This window comes from Pteropus vampyrus, unplaced genomic scaffold, assembly GCF_000151845.1.
Source record: "Pteropus vampyrus isolate Shadow unplaced genomic scaffold, Pvam_2.0 Scaffold27, whole genome shotgun sequence".
Taxonomy (NCBI): domain Eukaryota; kingdom Metazoa; phylum Chordata; class Mammalia; order Chiroptera; family Pteropodidae; genus Pteropus; species Pteropus vampyrus.
In genome coordinates, this window is record NW_011888808.1 from 10,306,424 (window position 1) to 10,325,114 (window position 18,691).

An 18,691-nucleotide genomic window follows, 5' to 3' on the forward strand; every position below is an offset into this window, starting at 1 on the left:
CCCCCCACTCCACTACCCCCGCCTGCCTTTGCCTTAGCCCTCTTTAAAGTCAGCCAGGGAATAATTTGTCCAAATGAAAAGGCCCTTTCAGACACTGGAGAGCTTTGCTAATTGTATTTGAAAGAATAAAAGCAAACCACAAGTTGGCGTTTAACAACAGAAAAATAATGAGTTCACATGCCAACATATTAATAAGATTAGTTTTATTAGGGGAATGCAATCAGGCGGATGGGGTCCTGCAAGAGGAATGGCTTATTAAAAGCCATTCTTTTTTTTTCTAGCTAAAGAAATATCAGTTGGCTTTCAAAACATATAAATTTCTTAAATAAAAGAGAAAATTGCTTTAAAATCGTTTGTTCTTGTGACTTTTAAATAGCTTTAGTTGTGCCAAATTAGAATATTAAAACGACTTGGGAATCTTCTGATTAAAGTTGTTTTTGTTTGAATGTAAATAAGTACCCATTTGCTAGTAATTTCTAGATCTTGGCGAGTATGGATTTATTAATTGCAAAAATCTATTGAGCTGGTATAATCTGAAAATGTTCAAGGAAGAATCACAGTACCTATGAAAAATGACTTTTCCAAACGATAAGCTTCATTTTGACCTCTCGAAAGACAATCACTGTGGGTTTTTTTCCCGTTATGTGTGGTGATGTAATTTCAGTTAGAAAGATATTTTGCAATAATCGTGACCATATACTCAAATATGCATGACTAAAATAGCAATGCAGTGTGGAAATGTGTTTCACAATCGCAAGGCTAAGCCGTTATACTTCTTTTTCTCCTCCCGTATCGTCACTGCGTGGAGTAGAAGGGCATTTTCGCTCATTCGGCCAAATTCTTCACAATGGAAACACAAATTAAATTCTTTTGAGACTAGTCAGATCGCTTAAAATATGGAATGCAGACACATGACCAGTTCGGCTTGCAGAAAGAACACACATCACCCCCGACAATCATGCCCATTAGTGTGAGTGAAAAAGCACAGGACAAAATTAGAGAGGATGAAAGCTCAAATTTCTTTTTTTTCTGCTGTTCTTCCCCCTTCCAATGCCTCTGTGTTCTTGGGGTCTCAGGGTCTCAGCACTCCTCTTTCTTCTTGGCGAGGAACTCATTTACATAAAGATATTGAGGGTCCAGTAGATTAGCTTTACTGGGATATTGCATTGAATGAGAGAACCTGGAAAAGGGAGGCTTAAAGTGAACAAATCCAACGGTGGCATTTTGCCGTCAGGTGGAGTTGATGAGAGAGTCAGGATTTATTCTTTCTCCAAGAGAGCTATGCTCAGGAAAAGTCCTCTAGTCCAACGACCCCATGGCTAGAGCAGAGTGGTACCCTCAGAACTGAAACTCCCTGACGTGAAGCTTTGCATTTTACTGATAGAGCAGCAACACAAGGACTCTGCATTTCACATCATTTGACAGGGACCAGAAGGGGATGCCCGTGTGTTCAGCCCTCCGGCCTGGAAGGAGGGAGGCCGACAGGCCCCTGCCAGGTATGTTGGCCACTGCAGTAACAGAGAACTCTGGTGTTTGATGCTGACAGCGGCCAGAGGTTTTTAAAGTCCTGGGGCAGAGTTCTGGTTCATAAGGCCTGGCCATTGATGCTGCTATCCATGTGGGTGGATGTGGCGGAGAAGCCCAAGGTAGTGGTTCAATAAATATTAATTGATGGGCATTAAAACAATCGATGACCCCAGGGCATGCCACCTTGTGTGCCAGAGACTTTAATCTGTGAAATGGAGAAAACCACACTGAGTTGCTCTTGGAAGTTATGAAAAATGATTGTAAAGGGGTTTTATAAGCTTAAGCGCTTTGAGTGATAGTGTCCAAAGAAAACAGCCTCAGCAGCCGAGAGCAGCACACCCCCATGGCTCTGCAAGAGCGCACAGTAGCGGTTTTAAATGACATCCTTTCTGGGCTCCAGCCAATTGCTAAAAGAGAGGAACTAGAATAATATATTGCTAGGGACTCAACCCCCTTCCCAGTTATGAAATTTGAAAGTAGCTCAAGCTGTAGGAAATTATTTTGGATTAGTCTTTATCTTCTGATTTTTTTTTCCCCCTCCCTGGAATGAATCTGCTTCATTTTGTAAAGTTCTAAAAATCTCACTCCCACAGGCTTTGGAGTGAGATTTGGAGGTAGGGAGTAGGCAAGCAGAGGATTTTTGCATGTGTACGTGTATAACAAACAATTTGACAATTGACCTAAATTTGGGGACCTATATAAACTATTTCCTTTACTCAGTTATCTCTATGCGCACTACTTACTAAATCACTGAAGTCAGATAGCTGTGTTTCTACCCTATTCTAAAGATCTTAAAGAGATTTATTAGTAAATAGTCCTGGGTCAGATTGGCACCCTAATTTGCCCACCGTTGCCCTATAAATTGTATTCAATTTTAGGCCATTTTTCCTTTTCTGGACTCAGCAGTGACATATATGTATCACCATACATCCAAGAACTTTTTGGGAAAATCAGACATCAGACACAGTTCCTATGCCATCTTGGCGCACTTGTATATTTGTTAACCACTTGACCCCGTGTATTGCTGTGCATATAGTCAAGCCTGCAGATGATTACTGATTGAACCTGTATGCATACCATCATGAATTTACCAAGTCCCTTTTTTGTGCCAGGTCCTGTGAGGACAGTTCAGCATCTGTGCAGGTGGCTCTAAGAAGAGATGGGTACAGATGAGCCTCCCAAGAGAGGCAAATTCAGAATGCAAGCTTAGAAGTAGGCACACACTAGATGCAGTTCGAGGGTAGTGAACAAAACAATCTGGCTTGCATGGAGAAGTTTTGTAGAGTAGTTTGAAAAGATCCTTCTCTTTGTTTGAAATGTGCCCTCCCTTGGCTGCCAAGGCACCACCATCTCCGAGTTCTCTGCTTACATTGCAGTCCTTCCTCGTCTTCTCTCATGACTCCTCTTTCCCACTTGCTTCACAAATATTAGTGTTTCCCAAGGTTCTTCGCTTGGCCTTTTTTCTCTCTAAATGCTATTTCTGGACAGCAGCACATCTACTTGCCTGGGTGGGATGTTCATCTCTGTATGGACAACACCTAAATTTCTATCTCCAACTCCAACCTCTGTCTGAGGGGCAGGCCCCCGCTTCCAGTTTCCCACTGGCGCCTCTTCCTGAATAACACTGAGTCTACCTGCCTCATCCTTCCATTGAGACCTGCTCCATTCTGAGCTCTGCTGGACCGAGCATAGTGGAAAGTCAAGGAGGATGGAAGTTTGCATTCAACAAACTTGTTCCGTACACGGAAGGAAGTAGGAAGTAAGAGACTGTAGTCAAAAGGAGATTTTCAAGGACTGTGAATGTAGAGCAGTTCCAGGTGATGATAAGGTCTAGGGTCTTGCTACTCAAAGGGTGGTCGGTAGCCGCATCGGCATCACTGGGATAGTTGTAGAAATGAGGAGTCTTATTGCCCCATGCCTCAAACCTACCGAATCAGAATCTGTATTTGAATAAGATACCCAGTTAAAGTCTGAGAAGCATTGGTCTAGGGTATGTGAATGAGAGTGAGCTGATAAAACTGAGTGGAGATGAAGTTCATCAAATAATGGTGGTCGGGGAACCAAGAGTGGTGGATGAATGAATAATGCACAGACAGGGACAGTGAAATGGCCAAGTCTGAAGGCAGTAATGTGGGTGGAGAGGAGGAATGTGAGCTGACTGCCAACCTCCTTAATGAATTCGTTATGTCCTAGGAACAAGGGAGGGAGGGCCCTTGCATCAGATGACAGTGATATTCGACACAGGATTTTTGACATCTCAGTTCTTTGAGAACAGTCTCTGATTAGGATTTTTCCTTATCTCAGCCCTTAAAAATATAATAGCAGGTCCTTAAATGATGGATTAACTTTATGAGCAGTGGGCTTAAGGAGATTAAGACTTTTTTCCCCCCTGCCTTTAAGTCTGTTTACAATTTTTTTTTAAAGCACTCCTGGAGCTGACACTAACAATCTGGTATCCAATATTCCCCTTTCTTCTCCTCTGATCCGATTTTCCTGACAGTTAATTAAAAACGTGTTTGCTAAGGCAAACTTTCTCACTTTTTTTTTTCTCCTTCCTGATATGCAACATCTTGGAAATCTTACACATTTTAGAGAAGTCATATTAAGTCTTTGAAAGAAGAGACTGTTCTCCTCGGTGCTCTGTCCCTGGTGTGAGTTTGGTCTTTAGGGAGTTGCTTTGCTTGATAAGCAGATTGACAGTGATGTTGGCTGGGCTGGTTTGAACCAGGGGACTTGAGTTCCAGTAGCAGCTCTGTCTTCACTAGCTGTGCGACGTTGAATGAATCGGACAACTGTTGTGGGCTTCAGTTTCTAATTTTCACAGTATGCTGGTTGTACTGTATGAGTTCTACATTCCCTGCAAGTTGTAAACTTTTGTGATTCTGTAATTCTTTTAGGCTGTTAATGAATGCCTATCAGGTTAAGATAATGCATCTCTCTAAGACATGTACCCAAGAAGTCTCTCTTGTATTCTGGCCAATGTATTTTTCGAGCTCTCCCTTTCCAAATATTGGGACTATTTCCTTGATAGTCCTGATGCATCTGCACCTAGAAAGCTCTGCATAGTTTTGGTAACTTTCTTAAGAGAAATGAGTCTCTTCGCATTAGTAGAGCATGTTAGCCCTAAACATTTAAAAAAGAAATAGGTTATCTCTTAATTGCCTGAGTGAAACAACTTTCTAATGAAATAGACTTAAGAAGATCAGTCTCTTAAAAATGTATAATAAGATGTAGCATGGTCCAACCTTGTGAAGACTAAGGGGCATTTCTTGAAATTTGAAGACTTAACTGAATTCTCAAACCGTAGACCTGAAGGGATGCTTTCATGATAATTATAAGGAATGACTATTTTTCCTGGTAGTTAGTAAGCATATGAAACTCATTACTTGCATAGTTTCCAAAGGCTGTCTTAAAATGGGTTCCAGAACGACTTAGATCAGCTCATTATGAAGGATCCCAAATGGGATTAAGAGCGTGTTGATCATTTGGTGTGTTGCCTTATTCTTTTAGGTTGATATTTGAGATCTTTTAGTATCTTTTTTTTTTAAATGTCTTTTTACATGTCTTTTTAAAATTTAAAAAAATTTGGTTAAATGATAGAAAACACAGAACTAGACTGGACAAAATGTGAATGTTGACCTCGTTATGAAGTATTTTCATGTTCCAATAGCACCGACTGTGGAAAGGTTTTCATAATTTTCCAGGCTTCAGTTACTCACTTAGCGAATCGATCAATAAAGACAACTTTTTATTATGGAAAAATTTAAATATATACAAAAATAGAGAGTGCAGTATAGCAGAGCCCCACGTCCCCATCACTCAGCTCTAACAGTCACCAGCTCAGTCTAATTTCATCTCTATCCTTTTCTCCATCCTTACCCCCACCCCTGATAATTTTGAAGCACATCCAAGGCATCTTTATTTCATCTGTAAATATTTTAGTATGTATATACTAAAAGATAAGGCTTTTTGTTAAAATTTATGTACAGTGAGAGCCACAGCTTGTAATTGTACTTGATCAGCTTTGATAAATGTGTATGTCCACGCAGCTACCACTCCAGTCAAGATGCAGGAAAATTGTATGACCGCATACAGTTCCCTTACGTTCCTTTCCAGTTGATTCCCACCCCAATAAGCTACCACTCTTCTTTTTTTCTAGCTTTATTGAGATATAATTAAATAATAAAATTGTGTAAATTTAAGGTGTACAACATAATGATTTGATATACATATATGATGTGAAATGATTACCACAATATAGTTAGTTAACACATCCATCATTTCATATAGATACTATTTTTTTTTTTTTTTTGGTGATGGTGAGAACATTTAAGATTTATTGTCTTAGCAAATTACAAGTATACAATACGGCATTGTTAGCTATAGTCACCATGCTGTACATTAGATTCCCAGAATTTGTTTATCTTAAAACTGAAAGCTTATACCCTTTTACCAACATCTCCCCATTTCCCCCACTCTCTGGCTCCTGGAAACCATCATTCAACTCTCTGTTTCTATGAATTTGACTTTTTTAGATTCTATATATAAGTGAGATCATACAGTATTTGTCTTTCTCTGACTTATTTTACTTAGCATAATGCCCTCCACATTGTTGCATCTGGAAGGATTTCTTTTTTATGGCTGGATAATATTCCATTGTGTGTGTGTGTGTGTGTGTGTGTGTGTGTGTGTGTGTGTAGGTGTGACAGTTTCTTTATCTATTCATCTGTTGATGGACGTAGATTGTTTCCATGTCTTGGCTATTGTGAATAACGCTGCAATGAACATGAGGTGCAGATATCTCTTTGAGATACTGATTTCGTTTTCTTCAGATATGTATCCAGAAGTGGGATTGCTGGATCATATTGTAGTTCCAATTTTAATTTTTTAAGGATGTTTCATATTGTTCTCCATAAAGGCTCTCAATTTACATTCCAGCCAACAGTGCACAAAGTTTCCTTTTCCTCCACATACTTGCCAACACTTGTTATCTTTTTTTTTGATAATAGCCATCTTAACAGGTGTAAAGTGATATCTCATTGTGATTTGACTTATAGCTCCCTGATGATTAGTGATGTTGAACACATTTCATGTAGCTATTGACCCTTTGTATGTTCTCTTTGGAAAACATATCTATTCAGGTCCTTTGCTCGTTTTGTTAATCAGATTTTTTTTTCTGTTGAGTTGCATGAGTTCCTTATATATTTTGGATATTAACCCCTTATCAGATATGAGGTTTGCAAATATTTTCTCCCATTCTATAGGTTGCCTTTTCATTTTGTTGATGGTTCCCTTGCTGTGCAGAAGCTTCTTAGTTTGATGTAGCTCACTTGTTTATTTTTGCTTTTGTTACTTGTGCTTTTGGTGCCATGTACAAAAAATCATTGCCAAGACCAATATCAGGGAGATTTTCCCCTATGTTTTCTTCTAATAGTTTCATGGTTTCAGGTCTTACATTTGTTTAGTCTTTAATCCATTCGAGTTAATTTTTGTGAATGATGTAAGATAAGGGTCCAATTTTATTCTTTTGCATGTGGCTATCCAGTTTTCTGAGCATCATTTACTGAAGAGACTATTCTTTCTCCATTGTGTGTTTTGAGCTTCCTTGTCAAAGATTAGTTGATCGTATATATGTGGGTTTATTTCTGGGCTCTCGTTTATGTTCTATTGGTCTGTTTACATATTTTTTATGGTGGTATCATATTGTTTTGATTACTATAGCTTTGTAATATAGTTTGCATTAGGAAGTGTGATGCCTCCAACTTTGTTCTTTCTCAAGATGTTTTGGCTATTCAGGGTCTTTTGTGGTTCCATACAAATTTTAGGATTTTTTTGTTCCATTTATGTGAAAAATACCACAGAAATTTTGATAAGGATTGCATTGAATCATAGACTGTTTTGAGTAGCATAGGTATTTTAACAACATTAATTTTTCTAATCCAAGAACATGGGATATCTTTTCTATTTATTTATTTATGTCTTCTTCAATTTCTTTTATCAATTTCTTATAATTTTAAATGTATAGTTTTAAATCTTTTACCTCTTTTGTTAAATTTATTCCTAAATGTTTTCTTGTTTTTGATGTAACCACTCTTCTTATTTCTATTACCGCACATTTGTTTTGCCCGTTCTTGGAATCATGCAGTATACACTCTTGTGTCTGGTTTCTTTCACTCCATGTACTGCTTTGGAGATTTTGCATGGTATCGAATATATTAATGTTCATTCTTCTTATTTTTTAAAACCATTGAGTAATATTCCATTGTATGAATCTATCATAATTTATTTATTTTCCTGTTGATGGATTTTTTTTTTTCTAGTTTGGGACTATTATGACTAAAGCTGCAATAAGCATTCTGACATAAGTGTTTGTGTGGACATATGTTTTCATTTCTATTGTGTAAATAGCCAGGAGGGAAATTGCTGGGTTGTAGTATAGATATGTGTTTAACTTTGTAAGAAACTACCAAAGTAGTATTGTTTTATATTCCTACCAGCAGTGTATGAGAGTTACAGTTGTTCTACAATCTCATCTACATTTGTTGTTGTCAGCTTTTTAATTTTAGTGATCCTGATGGATGTAAAATGGTATATCATTATGGTTTTAAATTGTATTCCCTTGGCGACCTCTAGAACCAAGAAACCTGTGACTTTCTGCTTGAGATCTAGCTGCCCCATGACTGCTGGACCAGGAGCACCACAGAAGAAAAGCCATGTACATTCAGCTGTCATGTAACATGGTCCCTTTTGTTAAGAGTCGAAACTCTTCCAGTTTCTGCCTGTTTTTGGTCACTTTCCAGTGCCTTCAATTAGTTCTTTTTAAAATATATTGTCCAGTGCATGTGTGTGTGTGTGTGTGTGTGTGTGTGTGTGTGTGTATGAAGTTAAACTTATACAAACTACTATGACACTTCTAGACCTCTTTTTAAAAACATAACTATAATACTATCATCGCACCTGAAAGTTTTCATTAATTGTTTAATTTCAATACAGAGTGTTCAAAATGTAGGGATTTAAGTTTCTTGTGAAAGAGATGATATTTAGTTTCATTCCATTAATTTTCTTGGTAGCAACAGGAAAAGAGTTCTCAAAAAAATGTTTACTCATTCACTGGCTGAGGATTACATTGTTAGTTCCAGTATGAGCACCCCGCATCGGTGTTAAAATTTAGAGTTCTTTCACTTAGCACTAGCTGCTGAACCCGTTTTTATGGCAATCCCAACTTTGTGGGACCCAGCCAAGAGCAAAGAAGTATGTTAAAAAGGTCTTGGAGCTGTTAAAATAGACATATAATCTGTTAATTATATAATAGGAGAAGCTCTTAAATCCTTACTCAGAACCTATTTAACCCCATTTTAAGTAGAATTGTAACATACTTTGTGATTTCTTCCCTTAGTTACAGAATATTAGTAGTAGCAAGTACAAGGAGGAAGATGACATGCTAGAGGCAGGCACAGTGAGAGTAGCAGGTAGTGACAGTGGAGTCAACTCAAGTGAGTGCAGTCTCTGTATCAGAGGCAGGGTGAGGTCCTAGGGAAACTAAGATACCTACCATATGGCTTGCCCATCAAGGAGCTTGTGCAGTGTCAGGGTTAGCAAGCATGCAACAGTAAAATAGACTGGTGAGTGAAATAATACAAGTTTGCACTAAGTGACTTATGGAAGAAAGGAGGAATTAAGTGGTTTAGGGAAGGCTCCAGCAAGAACAAATTTGAGTGGCTCACAGAAGGCTGGTATATCTATTTGTGACCTGGGAGGAAACAGAAAACACACTGAAAGGAAATGAAAGAGAATATAATAAAGGTACTATTACAAAGGTGTCTGTGCAGTTAAGGAAGATCAACAAAGGATGGCAAAGAACCCGAGGGTCTGCAAAAGCGGGATGCTGATACCACCCCTAGAACAGAAGAGACAAGAAGGAGAGGATACTAGAACCTGCAAGGCCTGTAGCCGTTGGGGAGAAGCACTTGTGGAATCTGTTGGAGGAGAGCAGCCCCTGACATCCTGACCTTTATCTCCTGCCCTCTCAGCTGCTGATGCCAATCAGAAGCCAGAGGACAAGGGGACCCAGTTGATATTGTCTATATATGTCAACCTGTCTGGGCACAGAGCTGACTGGAGAAGGGTGGAAGGTGGATCTGGAGGGGGTAACCTGAGAATATCCCGCAAAGTTGAGTAGGAGTTTGCTTTGGGTAAGACAATGTCCCTGGGGAGAGCAGTCTAAGCCCAGGGGCTAATGTGTAAAGGCACCTCGTGCCACGCTCAGAGAATCCAAGAGCTTTTGTGAGGAGTAGTGCCTAGAGTTCAATTAAGGGTGTGGCTAATAATGGAGAGTGTTCTTCACCATTCCAAAGCATTTAGACTTAATTCTTTAGCTGTTGGGAATCCTGGAAGTCACCAATAGGAAGGGCTGGCTGAGGAAATGCAGAAGAATAAGTAGCCAAGGGGAGGCAGCATTTCAAGAAGGTTGGTGGGTCCCAGCTTATGTTCTATCAGCATGGAAGAAGAAAGATTATGTAGAAACATGCAAGTCTGGCGTCAGCATTGTGTAAGCAGCACAGTACATTCTTCAGTGGTGACGGAGGCTGCTGGATTGTTCGTTGTCATAGCCTTACATATAGAGAATCACAATAAATTAATATCACATTCAGTATATTTCCAGGCAGGAATGTATGTGGTTAATTTTAGAAGCATTTCCACTAAAGGTGTTTATGTTATTTAAAGTTTTGATATTTAGAGAAAAAACCTTTAAGAACTGGGAATATTTGCTAACAGGAAATATCTTTTTTTTTTTTTTTTCAAATCTTGATGAGGCTGGGTAAATGAAGCTTTGCTACATTTATTATTATTATTTATCAAGGTTATTATTACTATCAAGAATCAAGACCCTCCAAAACCAAATTCATCATATTTCATATTGAGTGCTAGTTAGAAAACATTACATCAGTAGATCTTTTATTACCTGGTTTGGTTGCAGATGTGGTTAGAACCCACTGGTCTCTGAAGGCCCTCATCCTTCACATCCAGCTTGTTTAGATGCCCCTTTGGCATAGTAGGTCTTTTTATTCACAGCTGGAGCAAGGTCAACTTTAGCTGAGTCCATGACTTCCCAGGAATCAAGTGAATCCTGATTCACTTGATCTGAGTCATGCTGTAGGAGCTGCTGGTTTAAAGATTTGCTTAGGAGAGGAGTGACAATTAGCTTGTTCCCTCATGTCCCCTCTCCTCCTTTTCTTCTTCCATCTTCTGCCCTTTCATTTCCTCTTCAGCTGTGGGTTCTGTTCCTCCCTCAGCCTGAAGTACATTGTCAGTCTTAGCCTTCTCTTTTATAGACTCTCATTGTAGTCTTTCAGCCCACACTCTCAACTTGTGGAGCGAGCCAAGTATTGGCTGATTAAAAACAGAAACTTGAGCACAAAACTGTTTTCCAACATTAGCTGGCTGAACATATGTGTCAGTAGGATGAATGTCACAACTAGACAAGCTTGATTTGGACCCCTACTTAAGAACTTGCCCAACCAACATGTTCTGGGGTTTTGACTCCATCTTCTGACCAAGATCTTTTCTTTCTGTTAGGATAGTAACGGCACCTACCTATGAAAGTTTTGGGAGGACTAAATGCAACAGAACTTAACTTTTATTTAGTTAAGTTCTTAGAATATAGGAGATGCTCAATAAATGTTAACTATTATAATTATTACCCACAATTAGAGACCTACTTGACTCTATTCAATCTAGTATTTTGTAAACCTGTTTAACCACAATACTGGCATTTCTAGAACCATCCGTTAACATATTAAGGAATGTTGCTGCTCTATTGCATGCAGCTTGGGAAACTCTGAATTAAGAATTGAACAAAATTAGGTTGCTCACTGTTCACAGTGAGTGAATAAATCAATAATGATTTATTGATAATGAACTAGGAGTTGAGGTCTGGATCTTACCACACCTCGAAATTACTTAAATAAAAAGGAGAGGTTTAATTTTAAGTTATAAAACAGAAATGAAAAAAAAAAATCACTCTTATCTAAAGTCTGAATATTTGCTCATTTCTTCCTTATAATCACATTTCCAAGATGTGACTCAAGAAGGTTAGGGGAAGCTATCTGGAGTTTTCAGGACCAGATTAAAAGGATGCCATTAACTTGGATAAATTAGACTTTACATGCTCCTTCTGATTTTGGCCTCTCAGAAATGAGGTCAGAGTTGTCCTCCTGTGTTCCCTCATCTCCCTCCCTTTGATCATCCCTCTCCCTCCCTGTCTTGGTTCTGTCTCACTGCCCAGCAGTGAGCGTTGCACCTGCTACCTGGCCTGCCCCTGCCCTTCTCCCATTCGGTTTTGGTGGGTGTTTACCCCCCTCAACACTGTGCCTGACAGGAATGCAGACCCCTGGGGAGAGAGGCCAGCATGTGTCCAGAGCAGTCCGCGGGGGTCGGCTCACCAGCCTTTCCAGAGGCACATCTGGTTGGACACTGGTAGGACGTCAAGGCCAAGGACAGACATTACTCACTTGATCATCGGAAAGCCAGGATGATTATGTCATTATGTATGTGCATTTCTCAATTAAACCTTCAAGAGTGTTGGGTGATGGGAAGCATCCATATGTGATGTGTGTGAGACACATTCAAAGGGCACATATGTCAGATGACTGAATTCCTTGTATGAGCATTGGGGGAATTTTAAAAGTCATTCTCATGTGCTTGTGCTCCCTGCCCACCAAGTCCAAGAGTCCAGGTCCATAGAGTTCTCCTCTACCTCGTTTTTCCTCACAGGTAGGCCCTGGGCAGCTTTTCTTGCTGAGGGGTGCTCATGTAAATGGATTCCATATGCCAGCACTGTGGCTTCCGCGCTCAGCACTGCTGTTCCAATCATTAAAAGGGCAGCCAGTTACTATAGTATGGGAGATGAATGAGGGCGTCTTATTTGACTTAATGATCTTCCCAGGACTGCTATTATTTAATGATCCACTTTTTATCTGCAGGCAGCCACACTTCTGGCTATAAGATCTGAGTTAATTTGCCAGTCTAGGGCATTGCTACAGGGGCCGAGCTGAGCAAGGATGGAGTCAGTCATTTGGGCAAGTTAGGGCAAATCCCCATCCCAAGTAAGTCATAACTTCGGTATGGGGAGAAAGAAGTCTGCCAGACTGTACGGCAATGCTTTGGTCAAGCACAGAGCTGATCCCCAGCTCTTTCCCTATCTGCTGCCTGACTGCCAGGAAACCACTTGCTCTTTGTATTTCCTTAGAGTTCAACTAGGATAAGGATGAAAACTTTCAACTTCACTTTCCTCGGGCTAAAATAAGTCAAACTGACTAAGAGTGAATTCCAGGAAAGCTGGCCCCATATAGAAGAACAGACATCAAGGTGTCTGTCAGTAAGAGTAAGAATCTCCTCTTTTGGTGTTGAGGAGGTTGTGATATCATTTGATTTATAGAAGTTCCTGCTGTTACCCTAAATTGTAGATTTTAATTTTATGAGTCAAAAGAAAATTGAATGGAAACAGATAGTATCTATATTTTTATTGTATAGAGGTCACATGCACAGTGTTCATCAAATGCATAGTACTCTTTAACTTTTGGCCTCCCCATGCGGCATGCCCACTTTCTTCTGTTGTCTACCATCTCCAGTGGCTTCAAAAGGGAGGACGAGATTCATTTCCAAGGTCTTATAACTGATTAGACAAGATGATGCTGCCGGAAATCCAGCTGTGATGGGGAAAGGCAGGTCCTGGACCCATCTCTCCTCTTAACCTGCCTGTCATCAAAATTTCCTTTCCCCCGATCTCCCTTTAACTGAATGGAAGATTAAGGGTCATATCTTTTCCAAAGACTCTTGAGATACGCTGCCCAACATTCTCCACTGTCATTATCTGCATGAGGAATCACTGGTTTGTGGTAAGGAAGCTAGGGCACCTTGTGATCTGCTTGAGTTTTTGTGAATGCCACAAGCAAGACCTTGGAGCAGCCTAGCCTTGCATTTCACTTTGGTAGGTTTTTCCCAGTAGACTGTATGCGAGAGCTTTATAGGCTTTCTGAGATGTCCAGACCACCCCTGGAGGTAGATTACTCCCATGTTATTCACTCTCACTTTACAGAACAGCTGAGACATGCAGCATTCTTTGCTAACTTATTTGGAATACAAGCATTGAGGAATTCATCTTTGAATTTATCTCCCCAAAGAGAAATGAGAAAGACTCTGCTTAATTGTCACAGAAAGGAGCCATGCCATGAATGGCAACTCTTTATGCTCAGTTAAAAAATAACGAGATCTCTATTTAGCTTTCCTTATGATAGATTAAAAAACACTAATAAGTAGACATGACTGACAGGTGCAATCAGAGAGAAAGGCCAAAAGCAAAAATGGCGTTTTCATTTGGCATACCTCCCATTGGCCAGCTACAGAGGAAAAGTCAAGATAATTGAGATGAAATGAAGGGAGAGTTAGTGCTAGTGTGCTACCTTATTCTGGCCAGCTCCCCAGGATGAGTGGAAGATGGTGAATGATTTCCATGTTGTTTGAATGATAGGTACTTTATTCTATACACAGCACAAATAATGAGTATTCTGGGGCTTGTTCTTCACAGTGGTCCACTTCACAGCCACCTTGCAGAGAGTCCATCTGCATGTTCGTGCGGGGCAGAGGCACCGCTGGATTGAGGCTGTAGACTCTCGGGGCTCATGAATTGTATCGTTCTTTTAACTCTGCTTATTCAGCACTTAGCAGGGGAACGGCTGAATTTAGGCATTTAATTAAGACTTATGGCTAATGACAGTAAGAAAAAACTTTCAGGCTAGAAGTGATGCTAAATGCTAGAACAAGTTTGTCAGAAGAGGGAATCCTAATTTCTGCCATCAATAACAAGAACACGATCTGTCAGTTAGGACTTTGAGGTCCAAGTATTGTTCTGACCAGAGGCGGGGGACAGACCAGAGGACCTTGTTTGTTTTGGCCTGGAGGTCCAGTGGAAAGTGGACTTAATACTCTGGATGTTTTTTCTCTCCCCCATTTTTTAAATTTTAAATTGCAGTTCCAATTTTCGGTGTCTCTAATGTGCTAACGGGCTTTCCTCCTATTAAAAAACACATGTGGATGTGAGAATGTTCTCCTTGAGAAAAGATGGTGTCTAGGGTTTTGCTTCTGGCCTGAGGTCCTATGAGGTAGGTGTGATGGAACCTCCTCCGCAGCAGGCCGGGGTGCCAGCGAGCCTCGGTGGGGGTCGGCAGCTCTTCCGCTAACTTTGGCAGGAGAGGGAGACACTCAGCCACTTTAAAAAGAAAGAAGGTAAATTTTGCGATCCATTTGCAAATCCAGAGAGAATGAGTTTCCAGACCTGGGCATATGTTCAGAAACCTATTTATTCTCTTCTACCATTAAACCTTGTAGGTCACAAGTAATCCAAGTTCATGTTTCTCAGCCAGATGATCCTTTTTCCCATCCTGGATTGTTGGGGGGAAGCTCAGAGGGCATATCAAGAAGGAAGGGAGGGGAAGGGCCAGGGGAGGGGCAGTGCTGGGGACATGTCCAGTGCTTCAGGTGGCTAACAGTAGCATGGTGGCCCTGGGTTAGGATTTCGAGAAGTCAGGAGGAGGAGGAAGAGAGGCGGACAAGTGATTCCCAGCAGGTGATAGTTCACAGTTGAAGCAGGGGCTGCCCTAGGACCCCTAGGAACAAGGACTATAGAGGGAACAACCCTCAGTTACAGAGTGTAGGAAGATTGAGGGAGAGCGATGCTCTTTCGTTTTTTCAAGTAAGGAGAGGATTAGACTAGAATTTTTTATAAAGCATCTTCTCTTATTTTCTACGATTCTGTGATTCTGGGACTTTCCTCTGTAGCAGGGTGGTTTTGATAGTTAGCAAAGAGAAGAAAGATCTTTTGAAAAGATTTTTTTTTAAATTGCAGCCTGAGAATTAAGTTATGCAGCTGAAGTCCACTTTTAAAACTCATTAACTCATCAGCATGCATACTTTCTTAAGCCATGATGACTTCATGGTCTAAGTTAAAATTTCATATTCCTTTGGAAAATTGAATGAGCATAGCCAAATCAGCAGAAAATTATCTTTGACTAGTAGATGTTATTTCTACACATAATGCTTTGCCTAAAAAAATAATGAATCTGGGACTTAAGCTTGACGGCTGAGAGTAAGAGCCATTGCCTCGCATTTGCTTTTACGGTCCCAGGAATTATCTTAGATGTTATGCACGCGCTTATTCATTTAATCCCCAGAAGAGCTCTACCAGATGAGTTCGTACTAAACCCCAATTAAATCTATGAGGAAATTGACGATTGAAGAGATTAAGTAACATGTCAGGGCTAGGATTAGATTCTGGGTCCAGCAGCTAACTCAGAGCTCTCCTGTGAGCCAGCACTCTCTCCCATCCTGCACGTGTCCCAGAGGGTCAGTGGAATGGACCAGCCTGGGCTGCAGCCATCATACTCGGGCGGGATGAAGAGCATGACACTGTGGGGGTAAGAGAACTACTTTGCATGTCAAAGCATGAACAAGGAAGGAGTCTCAGTTCCCATCAAGTGTAAAATGGGTCGGTAAGCTATGTTATACCAGTCAGTTGATCACTTATTTCCTGAACACGGGTTTATAATTCTCTATCTCTAGACAATAACAACAACAAAAGCTAACAGTGGGTGCCGACTCTGTCAAGCCCTGTTAGAAATCTTTTATGTCTATTAATTTGTTTAAACCTAACAACCCCATGAGATAGATATTACTATTTTCCTCATTTTCCAGATGGGGCAAACTGAGACCCAAAGTGGTACATGTAGGAACTCAGCTAGGAAGTGGCAATGCTGGGTAGCGAGCCCGGGCTCTGTAGCCATTATTCTGACCTGCCTCTCAGCGGCAGGCTTTGGCAAATCTGAAATATTTGCTTCTAGGACACAAACAGGACTTATCGTCCTTCAGAGTGGGATGAGGCCAAGTAGAATTGGATGTTGAGCAGTGTCTTCTGTGAATCTTTGTGTATTTGAACCAGGTGATGGAGACCAGTCGTGGCTCTTTTCCTATGAGGTGTCTTTCTAGGGGTGGGACAGGGAACGGTTGTCACAAAGCCTCGCCGTAGTCATCTGTGGAATACCCAATTCATTCTGCTTCATTGCATTCCATTCTTGACATTTTCTCTTGAAATAAGAAGGCTCAAATTTTTGTGTACTTTTATACAGAATTTGTAAGCTACTTCGTATTTCAAGATTGTATGTGCTCATTTCATGTTCGATGAATGTTATAATCAGTTTAAATGTAGTATTAGAACTTACCAAATGTTGCTTATAGAAGGAAATAAGGCTCAAAGAGATTTAAATGACTTCCCTAAGTTCATAAGAAACTGTAAGTTTCTTGGGGGCAAGGGCTATCTTACTTGAGCCAAGACTCAACTGGTATGAACCAATGGTGTGGGCCTGTTTCCATTCCTGCCCTTGGAGCTTGGAGAGAATGGAGGTGGGGAGAGGTCTGATGCACTGGAACTACCCACGACACAAACTGGAAAGAGAAACTGAGGTGCTATTGCTGATAGAATAGAGAACACAAATGCTGGGCAGGCAGGAACGACAGAACCCACTCCTCTTTGCATCCTTATCATTCTAGTAGGCATTCAATCGTATTTAAATATGAATTATTTAAATACTCTTCATATTCCGCATCCAGAGCATGGAGAAATTAGAGGGGCTGCTGAAGTTGGAGAAGACCTCAAAGGGAAGGTTGAACTCAAGTTGGCTTGGGGTAGAGAGCAATGTGGGGAAAAAGGAGGGCACGTGAGCAGAGGGAACTGTGGGCAAAGGATGATGCACCTGGAATAATTAACCCAGTCAGCAGGTACAGTTTTCTTGACTTCCGTAATGTCTTGTCTGCTTTCCAAATTCCCAAGTTGGGGAAGGGTTTTCCTCGGTAAGCCAGTGCCAGGAAAATCATGGCATGATTCCTGTTAGCTAGTCTTCTGCCCACCTCTGCCATGCTATGGACCTCAAGTCTAATTTGTTAGCCATTTTGATTTGCTTACATTATTCCTGGATGTGAGTCATTTGGTATTTGGTCTCATCTGACTGGGGTTTCCTTTTCAGGTGAACATGTTCGTTGAAGGATTCCATGACGCCATTCTCCTCTATGTCCTGGCTTTGCACGAAGTACTCAGAGCTGGTTACAGCAAGAAAGATGGGGGGAAAATTATCCAGCAGACTTGGAACAGAACATTTGAAGGTGAGGATTCAGTCTGTAAGGTGATGATGTTGCAGCCAGTCGAGCTGCTTCTCTGCTGGTTCTGCTTTTCTCTCTCATGACTGTGAGACCTCGCTTTTCTCAGCTGTAAAGTAAGGATAATAAGTCAAGATCACGCCACCTCAAAGGCTTGTTGTGAAAATTAAATGAGATAAAGCATGTGAAAGTGCTTTGAAAGAGTCCCACCGAAGTGCCTCGTCTCCTTCTGATTGTTAGGTAACAATTCTACGCTCCTTAAAATTAATCACAAGCCTCGTTCACAACCAATGATCAGTTTGCGAAAAGTTCTGTAATCACTTTTAAAAGGAACAATCCCAGATATACATTTCTCTGTTCAAACCTGAGTGGTTTCAGATGATGAGCAGGTCCAATGGAAACCCTGCTTTTATTTTATTTTTAAAATGGTGAATATTAGCTGTGGCTTTCTTAAGAGAAGTAGAAGAACAACAACCAAAAAATGGCCCATTATTTCATCACTCAAGCAACCTCTGTTGACATTTAAAAATTGTACAAGAATGAGACTATTCTTGGCTGGAAAATTTAAACAGTATTTAAATGTATAAAATGAAGAGTGACAGTCCACGCTCCCACCCCCCACCCCGCCCCGCAATATGATCGCTATTAACAACTCCCTGTGATTCGGCCTAAAAATATTTTGTGCCTTCTGCCAGCACATATGCATTTGTATTATATCTTATCTAAAAATTTTTCACAAAAGGGATCATGCTGTGAATGCCATTCTTCATCTTAGCGTTTCTACTTATATGTCAAGAATTTTCCATATAAGCACTCATAGTTCAGCACATTTTTAAATGATAGTTCCATATTCTTCCACCGTAAGGCTGTAGAATTTCTTTAACCAATCTCCTACTGATGGACACTTCAGTTGTTTATAGTTTTTGCAGTTACACAAAATACGATCATGAGCATCTTACAC

The 18,691-nt window shown here is 40.5% G+C and overlaps 1 protein-coding gene across 5 annotated transcripts in view; it reads left to right on the plus strand.

Moving 5' to 3' along the window:
* NPR3 (natriuretic peptide receptor 3) overlaps window positions 1–18,691 on the plus strand; it is a 68,434-nt gene that overhangs the window by 34,843 nt on the left and 14,900 nt on the right. For all 5 annotated transcript variants that reach the window (XM_011356460.2, XM_011356461.2, XM_023528491.1 and 2 more), the window contains one exon: window positions 17,601–17,736. In XM_011356460.2, the coding sequence (XP_011354762.1) occupies window positions 17,601–17,736 (136 nt within the window). The remainder of the gene's footprint in view (window positions 1–17,600; window positions 17,737–18,691) is intronic.